The sequence below is a fragment of the Pithys albifrons genome, chromosome 24, assembly GCF_047495875.1.
Source record: "Pithys albifrons albifrons isolate INPA30051 chromosome 24, PitAlb_v1, whole genome shotgun sequence".
Taxonomy (NCBI): Eukaryota; Metazoa; Chordata; class Aves; order Passeriformes; family Thamnophilidae; genus Pithys; species Pithys albifrons.
Genome location: NC_092481.1, coordinates 7126637 through 7145987, shown reverse-complemented (window position 1 = coordinate 7145987; position 19351 = coordinate 7126637). Strand labels below are relative to the sequence as shown.

At 56.7% G+C, this 19351-nt stretch overlaps 2 protein-coding genes across 2 annotated transcripts; both read left to right on the top strand.

The window, feature by feature from the left end:
- Positions 1-1040: 1040 nt before the first annotated feature.
- HPCAL4 (hippocalcin like 4) lies at positions 1041-5163 on the top strand. The gene is made up of 4 exons (XM_071576753.1): positions 1041-1149; positions 2992-3161; positions 3301-3516; positions 3776-5163. Exons 2-4 carry the CDS (start codon positions 3000-3002, stop codon positions 3971-3973), a joined length of 576 nt encoding a protein of 191 aa, XP_071432854.1. The 5' UTR covers positions 1041-1149; positions 2992-2999; the 3' UTR covers positions 3974-5163.
- A 1936-nt stretch (positions 5164-7099) lies between these two features.
- Positions 7100-18504, top strand: NT5C1A (5'-nucleotidase, cytosolic IA). The gene is made up of 6 exons (XM_071576752.1): positions 7100-7324; positions 12959-13126; positions 14180-14309; positions 14581-14703; positions 15140-15324; positions 15560-18504. The coding sequence occupies exons 1-6, from the start codon at positions 7229-7231 to the stop codon at positions 15923-15925; spliced, it is 1068 nt and encodes a 355-aa protein (XP_071432853.1). The 5' UTR covers positions 7100-7228; the 3' UTR covers positions 15926-18504.
- The last annotated feature ends 847 nt before the right edge of the window (positions 18505-19351 follow it).

Below are 19351 nucleotides of genomic sequence, written 5' to 3'. Positions count from 1 at the left end.
CCCAGTTGAATCTGGGCTCCTGTTACGGTTTGGGGTGCCCCAGTCTGGGCTCAGCCAGGTGCTCCAGCCCCTGTGATTTGGACCACCAGTGTGCCCAGCGCCCAGTGTGCCCAGGCAGGTCCCCAGCACCTCAACTCACGGTGTCACAGCCCCAAAACTTTAGACACTCCAGTACCACACAGTCACCTCTGTCGCCATCCCTGGGGCATCCCTGTCACCTGGCACTCCTCTGCCCCTTCCAGCCATCCCATGTCCCCTTGGCACCCCTGTCCCATGAGCTGAGCTGGGCTGGTCTCAGCCCTGGCAGCCGTGCTGCTTCAATTAAGCCCTCATTCTTTTTTCAGTCCCCCTGTGCCCCCTGAGCTCAGGCAGTTTGCAGAGCTGCTAATTGATGTTTTCTCTACTTCAGCATCTCAGAACTGGCAGCGGGTCCAGGGGGGCTCATCCAGCTGGGACAGTTTCTGCTGCTTCGTGCAGCCATCTCTGCAGCAAGGGTGGGTGCACCTGAGAGCACATGCCATGGAGAGGGGCCAAACGCCCCATGGCACCCCACAGCCCTGTGGGCTAGCTGGAGACTTCATCGGGGCTCAGTGGCCACCAGCTGCAGAGGGGCAGGTGTGGTCAGGCCCAGGTGGCACCGGGATCACAGCAGGATGCCAAGGTCACCGAGAGAAGCAAACAGCTATCTCCATGGAAACATTCCACGTTTGGTTCTGAAGATCAGAGTGGTTTTCTGGTCCCCTTCCCCTCTAAGCTGCAGCTGCGGCTCTGCCAACCAAGAAGCCACTCTTGTGTCCCCGTGTCCAGCACGGGGCTGTGTGCTGGGTGCCAGCATGTCCTGGCATCCCACTGCCATCAGGCCCCTGCACCCCGGCCCCAGCATCTCCCAGCACACCAGGACCATTTCCCCTCCCAGCATCCCAGTACCCTCCCAGTTTCCCACCTCGACCCCCACCCCCGGCCCCTCCCTGTTGATTGACAGCGCTCTCAGCCAATGGACGGACGTTGCCGCCGGGGGGGGGGGGGGCGGGCGGCCCGAGGCTACAAGAGGGGCGGGAGCGGCGGGGGCTGAGCCGGCGGCTGGACCGCGGCCCCTCCGGTACCGGCAGCGGCCCCACCGAGCCCACACCTGCCCGCGCCGCACCGCAGGTAAGAGCCGTCGGGGCCACAGCCGCGCCGCCGGGGCTGGCAGCCGGTTCCCCGCGCTGGGACCCGCTGTCCGGTGCGGAGCTGCCGTCGGGGCGGGTGACGGGAGATGCGCTGCTCCGGGAGCCGGTTCCACGGGGGTCGGGGCTGGTGCCCCGGAGCTGCCTCCTCTCCGGGTGGGCAGAGCACCCCCGCAGCCCCATCCATCCATCCATCCATCCATCCATCCATCCATCCATCCATCCATCCATCCATCCATCCATCCATCCCCTGGGGCTGAGCCCCTTCCCTGCTCCTTAGGATACCAGTCCAGGGGTGCTCTGCGGTGCAGCCCTTGGGGAGGACACCTGTAGTAACCCCCCTCTGTCCTGTTTTAGGACCAGCACCCACCTATCAATGATGATATTGATGCTTTGGGTGAGCAGTTTGTGCCAACCATGTGGTGGCCCTTCTGGCTGCTGTCCCGTGCCCTGGTGTGACTGGGGACTGCTTGAAAAAGGGAGTGGAGGGCTGTGAACCAAAGGATGTTGCTCTTGAGTCCTGTCCACTTTGAGGGCTTTACTTGCAGGATGAGGTGGGATGGAATCCTGCATCCTTCTGCCAGTGCCACTGGTGGGAGATGTGGGAGGACACGGGAATGGCTCATGGGGGTTTGACCATGGACAGTGCCTGGCATGGGACATAAGTGGTGCCAGCAGCTCAGAACTGGACTGCAGTGCTGGGAGGGCTCGTGCAGCTCCACAGCCGAGCTGGGGCTGCTGCAGGGGTGTCGTATCCTGTGGGAGTCTGGACATTCCCTCAGCTCTGGCTGCCAAGGGCTGCTGGGCTAAGCACTGCCACAGCAGACAGTCACAGATGCTGGTGGGATGATGGGGCAGGAAGAAGCCACTGCCTGTGGGATTAGCTGGCAATGGGGCTGGCTGGCAGCACGAGAAGCTCCACAGCACTGCAAGGGGGGCCTGTGCCCATCCCAGGGTAACCCCATGTCCTCCAAGCCCACACAGCCAGGACATCAGATGCTCGGAAGGAAGATAGTGCTTGGTTGGGCTCTGCGTGAACTTCTACTCAACTTCATGGAGAGAGAAGCTCCAGGAGCTCTCGGCAAACCATCTGCTGCTCAGGCTGAGCAGTGCTGGCAGCCAAGGCTGCGTGGGAGCGGGCACGGCGTGTTTCGGAGCAGCGCCGCGTCCTGCCCACGCAGAGATGGGCTTCCAGTGCTCCATGCTGCTGCTGGCAGCCCCGTGGCACAGGGCTGGGGGCCTGGCTGGACCCCATCCTTACCAAGGGCTAGCCAGGAGCAGGACATCACTGACCAGCTGGATGCTGTGGTCCAGTGGTACCAGTCAGGATTTAATGTGCTTTAATGGCAGGCTCTTCATTGTCCCATCCTTAGAGAAGGTCAAGTGTAAGGTGTCCCTTTCCACAGCAGTGAGATTGGAACTACATGATCTCTGAGGTTCCTTCCAACCCAAACCATTCTAGGGTTCTGTGATCATAGCCTGGTAAAGGCCATGGGAAGAATTCTGGATCTTCAGTTGCTTTTCAAGTGCTTTTCTGCAGCCCAAAGCAAGCTGAGGAGATGGGGGGCCACAGGTGATGCTGCTGGCTGCACTGGGGGGCTGCCTGAGGGCCATCTCCTGCACATCTCCAGCAGAAAGGACCACAGCCAAGCATGTTCCCAGTGCCACAGTCATTGTCCTGCATGGACACTCATCAGCCAGGTGGATCAGCCCTAGTGTGGAGAAGAAGGATGTGGGATCAGCCAGCTGCCAGGGTGGAGGAGGGCCTGGGAGGACCATCCCTCTCCATGCCCAGTGTGTAGGAGCCGTGTGTTTTCCCTCCCAGGGGCAGCCATGGGCAAGCACAGCAGCAAGCTGGCCCCAGAGATGCTGGATGACCTGGTGAGGAGCACAGAGTTCAGCGAGCAGGAGCTCAAGCAGTGGTACAAGGGCTTCCTCAAGGACTGTCCCACTGGCATCCTCAACCTGGAGGAGTTCCAGCAGCTCTACATCAAGGTGGGCTCCAGCCAGGAGTCTGAGTGCTGCCTGTGGGGCTGGAGCACCCAGCTCCTGCTGGACAAGGGTGCTGCCTCAGGGTGCAGCTCCTGTGCTGAGCTCCCCCTCCTCATTTCAATCTCTTCCCTCCTTCCTGCAGTTTTTCCCCTACGGAGACGCCTCCAAGTTTGCCCAACACGCTTTCCGGACCTTCGACAAGAACGGGGATGGGACCATCGACTTCAGGGAGTTCATCTGTGCCCTGTCTGTCACCTCCAGGGGCACCTTTGAGCAGAAGCTCAACTGGGCCTTTGAGATGTATGACCTGGATGGGGATGGGAAGATCACACGCTTAGAGATGCTGGAGATCATTGAGGTAACAGTGCTCAAAATGCACAGGGCTGGCTTGCTATTTCCAGGCTTTTCACAGCTCTTGGGTCCCTTTTCACACCAAAGAATGAGTTTTCCTACCCAGAGCCTTATCTGAAAGGTACCCAGTGTGCACCAGGTCGCAGCTGTGCAGCAGCATAGAACTCATTCCTAAAGGAGCAGAAATCCTGTTCCCTGCCTTATCCTGGCACATCGTGCCCATCCAACAGCCCCACTCTGGTACTTTGCTTCTCTTCTTTCTCCAGGCCATTTACAAGATGGTGGGGACTGTGATCATGATGAGGATGAACCAAGATGGGCTGACGCCCCAGCAGCGTGTGGACAAGATCTTCACAAAGATGGACAAGGACAAGGATGACCAGATCTCCCTGGAGGAGTTCAAGGAGGCCGCCAAGAGCGATCCCTCCATCGTCCTCCTCCTGCAGTGTGACATGCAGAAATAGAGCCCTGGGCTCAGTACTGGACTGGCTGCAGCCAATCTCTGCTCCCTGTGATGGTTTCAATGCCCATTTTTTGCTGAGCTCCCCCGTGCCCGCTTGGCCCCAGGCATGAGCCACACTCCCTCCCTCCTGCTGCCCATCCACCTCTGCTCCACCTGTATCCTGGACAGCCCACATTCCACACCCTCGAAGGGCAGAGCCTGCTCTGGGTGTTGTCAGCTTGAGGTTACCCCCAGTCAACCCTCTCCCATCCCGGAGCTGGACTCCCTGCAGCCAGTGACACGTTTCTTGGCTCCCCAGGGCCAACTGTTCCCACATCCCTGTTGCTTTCCCCCTGCTTCCTCCTGCTGCTCCACCTGGCCCAATCCCTGATCCTGGCTGAAACCAGCTCTGTCCCCTTTTTCTGTCCTCATGGCTTGTGATGTCTCCAGGGAGGTTGAAAAGATCTATATCCTAGTCCTGATCTCTCCTTCCCTGGCAATTCCCTGGAAGGCTGCCCAGAGGGACCAGGGCTGGCCCCGGGGTGCTGAGGGGCTTGGGCAGGGTGCTGCACTGGTTTTAGCTTCTCCACCTCTGTTTTTCCTGCTGGAAACAACCAGGGTTAGTCAGGGGACTTCAGGGGAGAACAGAAGTGTGCAAGGCCACCCTTGGATGTGGCCTGTGTGGGATCCCAGAAGCCCCTTCCACCCCATCACCTGTGTGAGCTGGCAGAGCAAGTGAGTGACCTCCACAGCTGCCCAGGCAGCATCTCAGGTGCTTTGTGGCATTTCTGACCTTCCTGGATATTGAGGTGATGTCTGGGGTGCCAAATTGAAGGCAGGGGCTGCCTGACTCCTCCATGGGCTGCCCTGGGGTAAGGTCAGGAGTTGAGGCATGTCCAAGTGCTGCTTCTGGTGCGTTGTGTTACTGCAGGGACTGGTGGCTCCTGGACTGGGGCTGTGGAGAGGTGTGGATGGGTCTGTACCTGCTGAGCCTCCTGGCAAAGTTCTGAGGCCACAAGAAAGATGTCTGTCCCTTCCTCCCCCATCCCAGCCTCCTCCATCCATCCCTCCTGTCCCAGGCCAGGAATATTGTCACAGGTCAGTGTTTAGTCTGCACGTTGTGGTGTTGATGACTGTAATATGTGTTAGGAGATGGTGAAGTTGTATCTATTTTTTTAATGGAAAAATAAACTGTCCCCTGTGTATGGTGTTCCTGCTGAATGGCTTATTGCAGGGCAGCTCCTGCAGCCATGGGGAGACTGAGGTGACAACTCTGCACTCCTGAGCATCATCTGGGGGTCTCATCTGAGCCTGTGATGCTCCAAGAGAAGGAGAAGCCCTTGGGGACAGCTCAGTGGGGCTCAGCCTGGAGAGCCTTGAAGATGGGTGGAAGTGAAATCCTTGAGTCGTGCAGGTAGCTCTGGGGAAGGGAGTGTTACTTTTGGGGTGGGTGAGACCAGACATCCCCAGGCTGGGCTAGAAATGGGTTTCATTTGCCAGTCAAGGCCTTCACTCAGGGCTGGGCATGGCCAGAGGACCTGGTGGCTTTGGCCTGGGCTCTGTCCCAGCACCATAAACAACTGGGACCTGCTATCACAGTATCTTTGTCCTTCTTTTCTTCACCCCCATCTTCTTGTGCATAGTTTCCTCTGGCCTTTCTTTTCCAGCAGCAGCTTGCACAGACAGTGACTGTTGCTAAGGAGCTCTCACTAAATTTTAATACTTCTCTGTAATCAATCAGGCAGGGCTGGTTCCTGGGCAGCAGCACTGACTCCCAGCTCACCCCATCCCACCTGGATGCTGCAAATCCCCAGCATCTGGTCTGTCCTGCAGCAGCAGCACCTGAGCACAGGGCTGGGAGGATGCCAGAATTGAAGCAGTGTGGGTATTTTTAGGAGTGCTGCTGAAGGGAGAGCTCTGCACTTTGGGTTTGGCTGCTGTGCTTTCCAGGAGTGTGCGTGTGTGTCTGCAGCTCAGCCCTGCTGGGGAGGGGGGGACAGGGCATGTCCTGCTGTGTGGGAGCCTGGGGACATGCCAGGGCTGCTGCCTGAGAGGGCAGCAACTCAAAAGCTTGAAGAGGGGAATCCAAGAATAGCCTCAGTGATCCCGGGGCTCTCCAGGCTCCTGCGTCCCTTGGGGCCACCACAAAGGAAGTTCAGGTGATTCCCAGGGGGACCTGCAAAGGCCCTGGGGAAAGGAAGGCTTTGAGGCTGAAATGAGTCAAGCACCCAAAGGGTTTGGGATCCCTGGAGCCAGCCCTGGCCACCAGCCCCCAGCTGGCTCTGCTCTCCTGGCTGAACCTCAGTGTGAGTTGGGTGGTGTTTGATGGGTCTCAGGGCAGGGACATGACATCCCCCCAGGCCCTGGTCCATAGGGAGTGCTTCTCTTTAGCTGCAGCACAGGGCTTTGGGTGAAAGTATCTGCTGCTGGCCTCTGTCCTGGGGCTCTGTGACCTTCTCCCAGGTGCTGCCCTGTTCCAGATGGGATCCTCCATCACTTACCCCTTCCTGGCTGATGGGTTTTGGTCTCTGGGGTACAATCCCTGTCCCTGAAGGGCTTCTGGGGTCTACTGATTGTGGTGTAGGGTTTAGTCTGAGCTGAATGCTGGGCTATATGTGCTGTCCTGTGTCTGGACTTGATCCCACCAGCATTCCTGGGAGTGGAGCGCCTTAATTAACACCCACGCTCATTCCATTAACTAGTGCATGGCACAGGTTCCCCTGGCACGGAGCAGGGCTCTGGCACACCTGTGCCCCATCATGCTGCCACCATCGTGACTGCTCTCTCCTCTCCATCTCTCAGCATTGTCCACCCTCGTGCCCTTCCCGCTGCCCTGGCATCGGTGCCACCCTCTGCTCTCCAAGGATGACCAAACGCCAGCGACCCGCGGTGTCCTTGGGACGAGCAGGAGCTGGTGGCTGCCGTGGGTGCCCCATCATCTCCTGCTCCGTGTCCTGCTGATGGCACCTTTGTCCTCAGTCCCTTCCCTCCCTCCCGGGGGTTCGCTGTCTCCGGGGCCCGCTCTGCTTTGGACCGAGGGCTCCCGGCTCAATTCCCGCAGCATCCCCGCATTGCCGGGGGAGCGCGGCGGCGGAGGGGACGCTGCGGCGAGGAGCGCTCGGTTCCGAAGAGGTTAATCCGTGTCCCGGTGGACTGAAACCCCGGAGCTTCATGGGATGCCTTATAAAGCGCGTTCCGCCGGGCCGGCCCCGGCTCCGGGAGCTCCCGGGACGCGCTCGGAGCCGCCGGAGCCGCCGGTGCCCCGGAGCCGCCCGCTATGGAGCCGCCGGGCACGGCCGGGGCGCCGGGGCGGCCCTGGGATGAAGCCAAGGCTTTCTACGACAACCTCGCCCCCAAGAAGAAACCCAAATCGGTGAGAACCCCCTTTGAGGTGCCGAGCCGCGCTGCTCTCACTGTCCCGGGGGACGCGGCCGCTCTGGGTGCCCCCCTTCAAACCGCGTGCCCCATCTCCTCCGGGTGCCCCATCTTTTACAGGTTCTCTGTGGTCCTCCTGGGTGCCTCACCTTCTCTGGCTTCCTCTGTGGAACCCCCCGGGTGTGTCTGGGTGCCCCATCTCCTTTCCATGCTTTGGGGTCTCTCCAGGTGCCCCATTTCCTCCCTGAGCTCTGGAGTCCCCCTTAGTCTCTCCAGGTGCTCCATCTCTTCTCTGGGGTTCCCCTGCGTATCTTTGGTTTTTCTTTGATGCCCTGTCTCCATCCAGGTCCTTGGGTATCTCTAGATGCTCCCATTCCTCCTTGGCATCCCTGGGTTACCCTTGGTTGTGCAGGGTCTCTCTGGATCCCCCTGGTCTGTGTTCCTGCGGGTCCCTGTGGTGCTCCCGGGTCCCTCCAGGGGAGGTGTCCTTGCAGTGGCTCCGTGTCCCATGAGCTGCCTGTCCCCTGTGCCAAGGCGAGAGGCCCTGCCAGGGACAGGAGGGGTGGCAGTGGTGGAGCAGGGGGGCAGCCTGGGAGCTGAATTCCTGCCCAGAGCAGTGGGGTGGCACAGGGGTGCAGCTGCCCCTGCCAGGCTTGCCTGCTCTGGAGATTAGAGGGAAAGTCTGTGTTATCTAACCAGGGCTGAGCCTGCCGGGTTTAAACATGGGAGCGCCTGAAGTGCTGCTGTATTTTGGAAGAGCTGTGGGAGCCTGGGGCTGGCAGCCTGGCAGGGCTGGGAGCTGTGCCCAGGGCAGGCTGGCCCTGACCCTGCAGCCTGCGACCCCACCCACCAATAGCCATGGCAGGGTGGGGGGCTTGGTGGCAGCTGGCACCTTCTGCATGTGATCTCTCCACGAGGGGGGACAGCCAAGCTCTTGCTCTGCAGACCCCAGCTTGGAGCAGCCCTTGTGCTTTCACCACTGGGGACCTGGCTGCAGCCCCTGGTCCTGGACCCACTGCCAGCTGTGCCCTGCCCAGAGCAGAGGGACAGCCTGGCTTGGTGGCGAGATGCAGCTTGTTGTCTTCCATGCCATGCTCAGTCTGTGGGGGTGCCAGCCCAGGCTCCTCCTCTTCCCCTCCTTGCAGCCAGCCTGGTGACCAGGGCACCCCTCTCTGCTGTGCCACAGGGAAGATGAGGCAGGGCAGGGATGTGCTTTGCTCACACAGCAAACCAGGGCAGAGCCGAGTTCCAGGCACTCAGATCTTGAAGTCAGGCTGTGCCATCCCTCTCTGTGGGGCTGGGGTTGATACCCAGCCTGGTGCCCTCGCACACAGCTGGGCTGCTCTGCCCTGCCCTGCCAGGCAGCTGCCAGCCCTGTGATGGATGGCTGCAGAGCTCTTTTCTGCAGTATAAATAATGTTCTTAGAGAACTCAAAACCATCCCAGCCATCGCCCTGAACTTTAATCTGATCCTGAACAGGGGGCTCAGTGTCCAGAGCTCCCTCAGGCACACGGGAAATGGGGTTTGGTGTCATCCGTCTGCGCCCTTGGGGTGCCAGGTCTGTCTGTCCCCTCAGACCTAAGGAACCTGTAGGGGAGCAGGTGTGAGCTGTGGGGGCTGCCCCTTCCTGGCCCTGGGCTGAGAGGTGGCAGGAAACAGGGTGATTTTGGGGAACCCACTTGTGGCTGGGCAGTGGGTTAACTGGACATTTCCCTTTGCAGGGGTCTCTGCTCTGCCCATGCCCGGCTCCCGTGGCTGCTCCAGCCTTGCTCCTGCCAGCTGGGGAGGTCAGCCATGAGACTTGTCACTCCTCAGCAATGCTGAAAATGTCCCCCAGCCTCTCTGGTGACACTGAGTGGGGTTAATGGGAACTGACCTTCTTCTGGCTCCCTTCCTCTGAGCACCCTGCTCGTCCCCTGCACCCTTGGGGTCCCGTCCAGCTCACCAGGGTGCCTGATTTTTGGGATGCTGTAGGTGGAGAGATGATGCTTGTTCCTGGAGCAAGCCCTTCCTCTTCCCTTCTTGTGACCAAATCTCACCCAAAATCCACCTCCAAATGCTGAATTTGGTCACAAGAATTTGGTCTTCTGCAGCATCTGGGGCAGTGCCCAGAGCTGACAGGATTCCTCCAGGACTTCAGGATGGAGTTGGGTCCAGCAGATTCAGCCCCAGGCAGTGCAGGAGGATCAAGGGGTGCAGGACAGGGCCCCTGTTGTGGCTCCTGCCAGTGATGGCCTCCAGTGGTGGCATTGAAGCCGCTGGGATTGGGTGCCACTGTGGGCACCTGTGGCTCCTGTGGGTGGGAGGACACAGTTCCACATCCTGGGAGCCTGTGGGCTTTCCAAATGTCTGCCTCTAATCCTTGGGGGGCTGCTTAGGATTTGCATCTGATTAGAAGAGCTATTTAAAGGCCGCCAGCTGTTGGGTCTGCAGAGGGAAATGGGCTGTTTCCAGGCAGTCCTGAAATGCATCTTTACCCCCAAACTGGGGGTTCGGGTCTGTGGTGGGTTTTGCATTTGATGGATCTCGAGCCTTGTTGGAAAGGTGCTTCTGAGGTGGGGTTTGGACTTTGTGGTCCTTCTGGAGCTGTGCCAGGGGCTGATGTTCTTCTTCAGGGGGCTGGGCTGTTTGGACATGTTCCTGGTTGTCCCTTCTGTTTGCCTGACCACAGGGATGGACCCAGGATTAGGATGGGACCTTCCCTGCTCATACTTTTCTTAAACACATCATTAATCTCTTACTCAGTGTTCAGGATGGGGCTGGATCTGACCTTCCCCTGGGAAGGGAGAGGAGCTCCCCATGGATCCCCAGGCAGCAAATTTGATTGGATTCAGCTGAGCAGAGGCTGGGCTTGAGTTGGATGATGAGCTTTAACTGACCTTGGCAGACCTTGGATGTTGCTCCAAGGGGAAAACAGGGTTTGTGATTCAGTGCCCAAACCCAGTGGGGCTGGGGCACCCAGAGCAGGAGCCTGTGTTGGGATGGGGCTGTGAGTCTCAGCACATCCCAGCCAGGACTGTGAGCAGGACCTTTCCCTTGCACTTGCTTCCTGTTACAAAAGAAGGGTGTTAGCCTTGAAACATCACAGTTTTTGGGTGAAAGTGGCATTTGTTGAGTTTTTCACAGCACTCAGATGGAGGATTCGAGGTGCTGTGGTTCCTGGAGCACTGAGGCTTTTCAAAGACCATTTTTGAATGTTGTAATGACCATCTGCAGTACTGTTGGGGATGATGGAGAAGCATCCAAACAACCCTGAGGAGGGAATGCTTCCAAATGAAACCTCCACTTCAAAGAAATGTCAAAATGCTGATCCCTCCTCACAGAGCAGAATTGCCTTATTTTCTAAATGTCAGCATTTCCCAGAGAACAGCAGGGCCGTTCCAGCCCAGCCAGAGCTGGGAGCTGCCTTAGCACCCGGGTGAGACTTTCCTGCCTAAGGTGCTCCAAAGGTGCAAATCTTCCTTGGCAGGAGCCAGCAGGATCTGGCAGGTCCCATTCCCAGAGGCCAAGCTTCCTGCCCACAGGCACCTGGGGCTCCAGCAGCCCACGCTGGGGCAGAGTCAGGCCCCAAGCTTATGGTTATTTTTATTGCTGTGTTTATTACCTCTTAAATGAACCTCCTGGAGGCTGGTGCCTTTGAGTGGTGGGGAAGGGACCTTGAGCAGCCTGTTGCTGTTGCGCAAGGTGCTCCCTCCGGGTGCAAGGTGTGTGTGTGGGGAGATAGAGATGGAAATTCCCTCTGGGCACCTGGCTTGCTTTATGGCCCCAAACATCCTTCTCCACCCCTCTTGCCTCTGTGCTGTCACATATGGGCTGCTGACCTATTTTCTCTCCCAGGGATCTTCCTTCAGGGCTGGTTCTGGAGGATGCTTTGCCCTGTGGTCCATCAGGGACCAGGATCAGGGAGCAACATCTGGCAGCTTTCCTACATACCCAGCACTGCAGGGACTTGGGAGAAGGATGGAGAGGCAGGAGGACTCCAGCTAATGGCCGGATGTCCCAGGACCTTTAGTAGTTATTAATATTTTCAGCTAATAAATGGCCCATGACAGCAGTGTTATTAATTAATGAGTTGAACTCCCAGGACTTGGCCCGTGACCAGTTAATAGTTGACACCCCTTGGGGAGCTGAATGTAATTGGAGACCTGGCTCTGGTTCACTTGGAGTGCTGCTGGTTCTGTGGATCAGCTCCTGCGTGGGCCTGGGTGATCCTGCGTGTCCTGGGGGTTGTTCTCTTGCTTTCCTAAAGGAGCCACTTCAACAGGGGACCTTTCTCTGCAAAAGCTGCAGGAAGGGGATCCCTGTGGCTGTAGTGATGTTCTCAGCCTGAGCTAATCTGTGTCTTGTCCTGATCACCTGCTGCGTAATCGCTTTGCTGGGGATTTTGGGAGTTTGGGGACGGATGCAGCCTTGGCGAGGGGACTGACCACGCTGCAGGGCTGGCCCTGGGCACTGCCTACAGGGGGTTTGGTGCTGGGAATGGGATGGAGGCTCCCAGTGACTCATTCCTGGGTGTGTCCCCATGGGGCTGGGGGCAGAGCGAGCCCAAGGGCAAGCCTGGCCCTGTGGGAGTGAATCCCAGTGTGGATGGGGCACTCTGTGCTTGCCAGGCTGCTGTTCCTGTAAAACTCAACCCTAGGCAGGGTGGGAGCTTGAACTTTGGAGCACCTGGGTGTGCAGAGCAGCTGGCAGAGGCTCCCTCCACCCCCTGGGCAAACAGCATTGCCAGGGGATTACTCACAGGGAATGCCACAGAGGATCCTGGAGATCACAGGGAGTGGTTTCTGCAGTGCTGACACTTGGGTTTTCACAGGCTCCCTGCAGAGGTGCATCCCTGAGCTCCCAGGGAGCCCCCAAGCCCTGTCCTGCTCCCTGGACTCACTGAGGCTCTGCTGGGGACAGGGCTGGCTGTGGCACTGTCCTTCCATAGGCTTTGCTGTCCTGGCACCGAGGATTTCTCATTGGCCATCAGTAATTAACTTATTTTTGTGCTTCCAAGTGAGTGATGTGGATTAACACCTCCCTGCCCTCCAAGGGGAGAGAGAGGACGGGTGGGGGTCAAGATGAGATTGACTTTCCCTCTCTCTCTGCCAAGCTCCACTTGTTGACTTCAGTGGGTTTTAGATCAAGCCTTCGAACATTAATAATAATGACTCATAAATCATTGCTTGCACCACCTGTTTGTCATGTTTCCACCCACAGTAACTATACCAAGTGTTTCTAGAAGCTGAGCTGGCACGGGTTGTTTGTCACATCTGGACAGCATCACGGGATGTGGATCTGGCTGAGCCGCAGGGTGGTTTTTCCTGGCTGGGGAGTGGGAAAAGCCACAGCAATCCCTTCTGTGTGGGGTCAATGGTTCTCCCAGGGCAGTACAGCAGGTCTGGGGTCTGTTTGCAGTGGGAAGACTTGGGAGTGGGATCTCAGGCATCCCAAATGTGTGGGGATGAGACATCAGGGCTTCATCTGTTGAAGCATTGGAAGATCAGGGGTTCAGCTGCCCCTTGCCCTCCACATCTCCGTGGGGGTGTCACCCACCCCCTGGCCTTTCTGCTGGGAGTGAGCAGAGCCGTGCCAGGCAGCGGGGCTGGGAGCAGGGGCTGCCTGCCCAGCCTGCCCCTCTGCCCACAGCCCAAGCCCGAGAACGCCATCACCATCGCCGTGTCGTCGCGCGCGCTGTTCCGCATGGAGGAGGAGCAGAAGATCTACAGCGAGCAAGGGGTGGAGGCCTACGTGAAGTACCAGCTGGACCATGAGAACGAGCCCTTCCTCCCTGGGGCTGCTTTCCCCTTCGTCAAGGTGAGCACCCACCCACCTAAGGTGACTCAGCACCATGATCCTGACCCCAAAGTTCTGGGGAGAGCGGAGTGCTGTGGGACGCTCCTGTGGGGCTGGGATGGAGTCGAGCAGTGTGGCAGAAGGGATGGACCCCCAGAGCAAACAGAGGTCAAATAAACCTCCTGGTAAGGGATGAGCTGCTCCCAGGGCTGAGCAACGCTGGATTTTGGCAACTGAGCCCAAGAATTGAAGAAATCATCTCTTTGGGTTGTATTTAAAGTTTCCCTTTAGGGAATTCTGGTAACTTTTGAAAATTATTATTATTACAATTTAGTTATTCTTTTTAATTGGCTGCGTTTAGCTTTGCTGCAGAGTTGGCAAATTTCTAATTTTGACATGTTGAAATGAGGCACTTCAAACTTGAAAAATATTTTCCAATTTCTTCCCCAGTTCTGCTGGATTTAGTGCAGCTCTGGGTGCTCACTGGAGCAATCTCTTGCCTGTCCCCAATGAATAAGCTAATCCACTTGCTGGGGAGAGACTTGCTCTGTTTCTGATTGCTTGAAAAAATCATTTATCTATAACTCAGAGCTAATTTATTCTCATTTCCTAAGCTCAAAACCTTTTAAGTTTGACAATCAAGAGTAGCCGTGTGGGTTTTTCCCCCCAGATAAGTCTGTTTTTTCCCAGTTGATGCTGGCTTGGCTTGGGGTGTAGCTGGGGTTGACCCCATCCCTGTTTGATGGCCAGGAAGTGTTTTGGTGGGTGAGGGGGCTCAGGGCCATGCCAGGGCTCACTGGTTTGGTGGTTTTGGTGGGTGAGGGGCTCAGGGCCATGCCAGGGCTCACTGGTTTGGTGGTTTTGGTGGGTGAGGGGGCTCAGGGCCATGCCAGGGCTCACTGGTTTGGTGGTTTTGGTGGGTGAGGGGCTCAGGGCCATGCTGGGCTCGCTGGTTTGGTGGTTTTGCTGGGTGAGGGGCTCAGGGCCATGCTGGGCTCACTGGTTTGGTGGTTTTGCTGGGTGAGGGGCTCAGGGTCACACTGGGCTCGCTGAGCCCACCCCTGGGTGCTGCAGGCGCTGGAGGCGGTGAACGCGCAGCTGCGGGAGCTGTACCCCGACAGTGAGGAGCTCTTCGACATCGTCCTCATGACCAACAACCACGCCCAGGTTGGGGTTCGCTTGATCAACAGCATCAACCACTATGGTGAGCTGGCAGTGCTGCTGTGCCCGCGGCTCTGGGGTGGTGACACTGCTCTGCTGAGAGAAAAGGAGGTGTCTCCTGTCCCCTCCTCCTGGCTGCCTGCTGAGCCCACCTCTCCCAAGGGCCTGGGTGTTGGGAGTGGGAGTGGGCTGGTGCCAAAGTGCTCTGGCTGCCAAAGTAGCCCAGCCCTGCTGACTCTTGGGGTGCCACGGGGAGCAGCGTCAAGGCCTGTGTGGGGGCAGTCGGGCTCACCCCGGGGTCCCTCTGCCCTCAGATCTGTTCATCGAGAGGTTCTGCATGACAGGAGGGAACAGCCCCATCTGTTACCTCAAGGCCTATCACACCAACCTCTACCTCTCCTCCGACGCCGAGAAAGTGAGTGGGGCCATTGAAGAGGGTGAGTCTGGGGTCCAGCTGGGGCAGGGCAGTGGGGGGAGCCTGGAGCCCTCAGGGGGTTGGTGCCAGGAGCGAGAGCTCCAATATCCATGTCCCTGCATTGACATGCAATTAGAGTTTGCCTCGTCCCACATCTTTGATGCTCCAAAGAGCCTCTAGTTTCCATAGAAATAAGCTTTTACACAAGTTCCACAGCTCTTCCAAGGCAAAGGCGGAGCTTTTCCTCCTTAGTTTGTGTATGCAAAGGGTGATTTATCATCTGGGGATTTGTTTTTGCTGTGAAAGGTCTTGGGGCCAAGCTGCAGGCGCTCCTGGGTGCATTTCCTTGCAGTGTTTGCTTCCGGCCCATCGTGTTTTGCTCTGCTCTTCAAGGGATGCACCACGAGGATGGATCCTTGGATAACTGCCACCTCTTGCCTCACGCTTTCCCTCTGCAGGGATTGCTGCAGCCACCATCTTCAGCCCCAGCAGAGACCTGGAGGTGTCAGAGAACCAGCTGAGGGTGGCATTTGATGGGGACGCCGTGCTCTTCTCGGATGAGTCGGAGCAGATCGTGAAGGCTCACGGCTTGGACAAGTTCTTTGAGCATGAAAAGGCTCATGAGAACAAGCCTCTGGCACAGGTAGTGCTGGGGTGAAGCCAGGAAAAGGTTCTGGGAGAGAGACAGCCCACAGGGATGCTCTCACCTCTGGGCACAAGGCAGAGATGGGCTGTGGAGTGTGGGGTGGGGAGGGTCAGCAGCTGCGGGTCCACAGGATGGCTGTCCTGGGGCCATTGTTGTCATTTTGGGGGCTCGCAGGGACGAGGAAGGATGACATGGAGGTCTGCAAAGTGATGGTTTCTTCTTGCTTCGGCAGGGCCCCCTGAAGGGCTTCCTGGAGGCCCTGGGGAAGCTGCAGAAGAAGTTCTACTCCAAGGGGCTGAGGCTGGAGTGTCCCATCCGCACGTACCTGGTCACTGCGCGCAGCGCGGCCAGCTCGGGCGCCCGCGCCCTAAAGACTCTGCGCAGCTGGGGCCTGGAGACGGACGAGGCTTTGTTCCTGGCCGGGGCTCCCAAGGGGCCGCTGCTCAGGAAGATCCGCCCGCACATCTTCTTCGATGACCAGATGTTCCACGTGGAGGGAGCCAAGGAGATGGGCACCGTGGCTGCCCACGTGCCCTACGGCGTCGCCCAGAAGCACAAGCGGCCGGCGCAGGAGAAGCAAACCCCCAACAGTAAATAGAGGAAGTGGCTGGTCCCATGGCCCCTGGCATGGACCTCATCCCAGTGCCACTCTGCCAGTGGGTCGTGCTGTGCAGGGCAGAGTGTTTGTCCTGGGGAACGTGAGTTTATTCCCCGTTGGGAGCCGTGCTGGGGGCACGGAGGGAGGAGGGAGCTGAGGAAACGCTGCCCTTCGCCCCTCTCCTTTGGGATGCTGTGGGGGTGTCCCTGCTCCTCGTGGCACTGGAGACTCCTCTGTGCCAGGCACCCAGGAGACATTTGCCCAGTCTGTCCACACGTTCTGCGCTTGCTTCAGGCAAAACCCCTCGAGGCTGGAGCTGCCCTGGTGGACTCTGTGCCAGGCAGGTTTCCCCTGCTGGCATTTATTTAACACCCCAGGTAACTCCCAAAGACTTTGACTTCCAAAGCAAATGTTTAGGCTGAACTGGAAAGTGGGGAACACCCAAAAACCTTTCTTGCAGCTTTGAAACAAAATGTCCCTTTTAACTGAAATTAAACCATAATGTTGTTCCTTCACAGACCCAGCTCCTGCTCCCCAACCAGAAAATACTCAATGTCTGTCCTTTCATCAAGATTTTCCCAACTGAACAGCCTAAATTTGGAAAATGAGAAACAAACACTTACATATTAAAATGAAAAAATCCTGTTTCCTGCTTGGAGCTTTGGGCTAATGTATTGTTGGCCCAGGATTTTGTATTTGGGTCTCAGACTTGCACGATTTAGCACTTAAAAATAATAACCTCAGTGAGGCATCCAAAGCCCAGCTCATCCATGAGCCATCCAGGGGCTGCAGACACATGCCCAGGGCTTGAATTAAGTTAAAAGCAGGCCCTGATATATTAGGGACATCATTTGAAGTCCATTTAGGTAAATCTGCAGAGAATTTCAGCCTGGGGATTTTAATTAAAGGATTTTTTTCTCCCTTTCTAGGCTGAGCCCATATGAGTTGATAATCTTTTTCTCCTCAGCTTCTTAAAACCTCTGGTGTTTCCTAAAATAGACACCTCTGCTAGTGATGCTGTGAGAGAACCAAATCTCTGATTAAAAACCAGGATGAGAAATCAATTGGAGAGAAAGTGGTGTGAAAATCACACTGACATTTCTGCTCAAAGCCTGTCCCAAGGGACACTCTGAGGAGGAAAATTTAAAAATCGTTTCTTCCTTGTGTTTTTTTTTGCTTTTATTTCTTTTTGTGCTGCATCCCATGGCTGAGCAGGAAGGATGCTTGGTGTTATCTGATAGTAGTTTTCTACAAACTCCACAGGCTGAAGTTTCCCAGGGTGTGTGTCTGCCTCTGGTTTCAGCTCAGTGAGGCTGGAGCTTGAGCTGTTGCACCTTTGAGGGATATATAAACAAGCTGGTGATGCCTTCAGTGGCTTGGGAGACTTTTCTCATTGCACTAAATCCTGCTATAGCAGTGAAAGGCAAATTGCACCTTTTCCCCCCCCAAACTCTTTGACAGACTGTTCTTTGTCACATCAGGGTGACAAACACCTCAGAGGAAGGTCTAAAATTCAAACAAACAGAAAACTAATCTTGAAAGATACTAAGGTGACACATCTGTTAACATTCAGGTTTGTAGAAAAGTCTCATCTTTTTAATGTGAACCCAAGATTTTGGGGTCTGAGCTGGATCTTGGAGACCTTTTTGGCAGCTGGGAGGGGGAGCACGGCCTGGCCTCCCAGTAAACATTTCCAAGGTGTTTCCTGAAGATCACATCGTGGAAGCCCAGCCAAGCTCAGCTTGCACACAGGAGGGGATGTTGCAGGAGGAATGGAATTGTCAGCCAGCCCTTGGGAGCAGGGCAGGGTGCCAGTGGGATTGGGTACAGGGTGCCAGCACGGCCACTGGGATGGGTGATGGCACCGGGTGCCGTGGGGAATGCGTTGGATGATCCAGAGGCAATGCTGGTGTTGGCAGGGCTGGGCTGGCAGGAGGAGATGGGTGCCCTGTCTGGAGGTGCTGGGAGCTCTGGGGAAGTGATGCGTTGTGATTTTGGGGCAGAGCCTTGCACCTCACGGGCTTTCCTGCTCCCTGTCCGGGCCCTGAGATGCACAGGGAGCTGGGTGCAAGCTGGGCACAGGGTTTTAGTGATCCTGCTTAGGGTCCTCCTGCTGCCAGGGCAGCTTAGGGGCTCTCTGGGAGGTGTGGGGCTCAGGAAATGGGCCCCATGTGAGACAAACCTCCCTTCTCCCCTCCCGAGTCCTTCCCGAGTGGGGATTTTCTGTTCCTGCAGTGGCTGCCCCATTTGCTTTTATCCATGTGGCTTCTTGTGGTTTTTTCTCCTCCATCACTACAACTGGAAGACATGGACTTGCTGCTTGTGTATTTTCCCCCTGTGCCCATCCGTGGTGCCCCCTGGGGTGTGATGAGTCCTGGGATTGGCTCCATGGGCTGGGCACATCTCCCACCTGGATGGGCCAGTGCAGTTGTGCCTCTTGTGCTGTGCTGGCTGACAGCTGGACTTTCCTGCTGTGTGTTGTTGCTGTGGGTTTCACTTCATTGTCCTCCAGTGTTTTTTTTTGCCATGTTAATGAAATCCCTCGGGGTGTTTTTCTGTAATAAACCGTGTTGGTCTCAGCCTGGCTCTCTCAGTTCCTTCTTCACAATGAGTATTTTGGCTGTCTGGGGTCCCTGCTTGGGACCTCCCAGGTTTTAGGATGATGGGGTGGGAGTGACAAGAAGCTAAAGAGCTTTTGGGAATTTAAGAGAATTCAGAAAATGTAATTAAAGCACCTACTTTGGAACTGGAGACCTCTGGGATTCCAGAGTTGAGATGTGCAGTGATAGAACCACCTCCCTGTGCTTCGTGAACAGCTTTTGTGGGAACCTGGACTCGTGATGAAGTCCTGGATAAAAATACAGTTTGGCAGAAGACTTTTGTCAACTTGATCTTCTCTCAGCCAACAGGTGGGAGGCAGCAAAAGCTTAACAGAGGAGATTTATTGCTGCTGAAGTACCGGGTTTATCCGAGTAGCGACACTGCAGTTCTGGTGTTGGCTCCTCCCTGCCAATAAGGGGAACAGATGGGTTAAGGGGAAGCAACAAATTCTCCATCCATCACCAAATATAGCCAAGGAATGTCCATAGGCCCCAGGGCAGCATCCCTGCTATGGGTGTTCGTTTAAGGGATGGATGGCCCTCAGCAGAGTGTTCTTTTTTGCTGGAATGCCTCCCCCAGCCCAGCCCAAATCCTGCATGTTCTTCCACCAGATGCCTGGAGGAAAAATCAAATTCCAGCACAGATTTCAGCCTGTGTTGCATGAATGAAAGTCCAGGTGGGTCCATCAAGTTCTGAGAGGCCCAGATGTCCACTCCAAGGCCAAGAGCTGCCTTTGATGCATAAAACACCCCAAGCCCTTGACTCCAAGAGTTCACACTGGGGCTGAGGAGCCAGTGGGTCGTGGAAGGACACAGGCCAAGGCCA

Bases quoted from the DNA above. Each gene is read 5' to 3' on its own strand.
- HPCAL4 (XM_071576753.1), top strand. From the start codon at position 3,000: ATGGGCAAGCACAGCAGCAAGCTGGCCCCAGAGATGCTGGATGACCTG. The intron at 3,162-3,300 runs GTGGGCTCCAGC...TCCTTCCTGCAG, and splicing joins TCCAGCAGCTCTACATCAAG to TTTTTCCCCTACGGAGACGC. The intron at 3,517-3,775 runs GTAACAGTGCTC...TTCTTTCTCCAG, and splicing joins AGATGCTGGAGATCATTGAG to GCCATTTACAAGATGGTGGG.
- NT5C1A (XM_071576752.1), top strand. From the start codon at position 7,229: ATGGAGCCGCCGGGCACGGCCGGGGCGCCGGGGCGGCCCTGGGATGAA. The intron at 14,704-15,139 runs GTGAGTCTGGGG...TTCCCTCTGCAG, and splicing joins GAGTGGGGCCATTGAAGAGG to GGATTGCTGCAGCCACCATC. The intron at 15,325-15,559 runs GTAGTGCTGGGG...TTGCTTCGGCAG, and splicing joins AGAACAAGCCTCTGGCACAG to GGCCCCCTGAAGGGCTTCCT.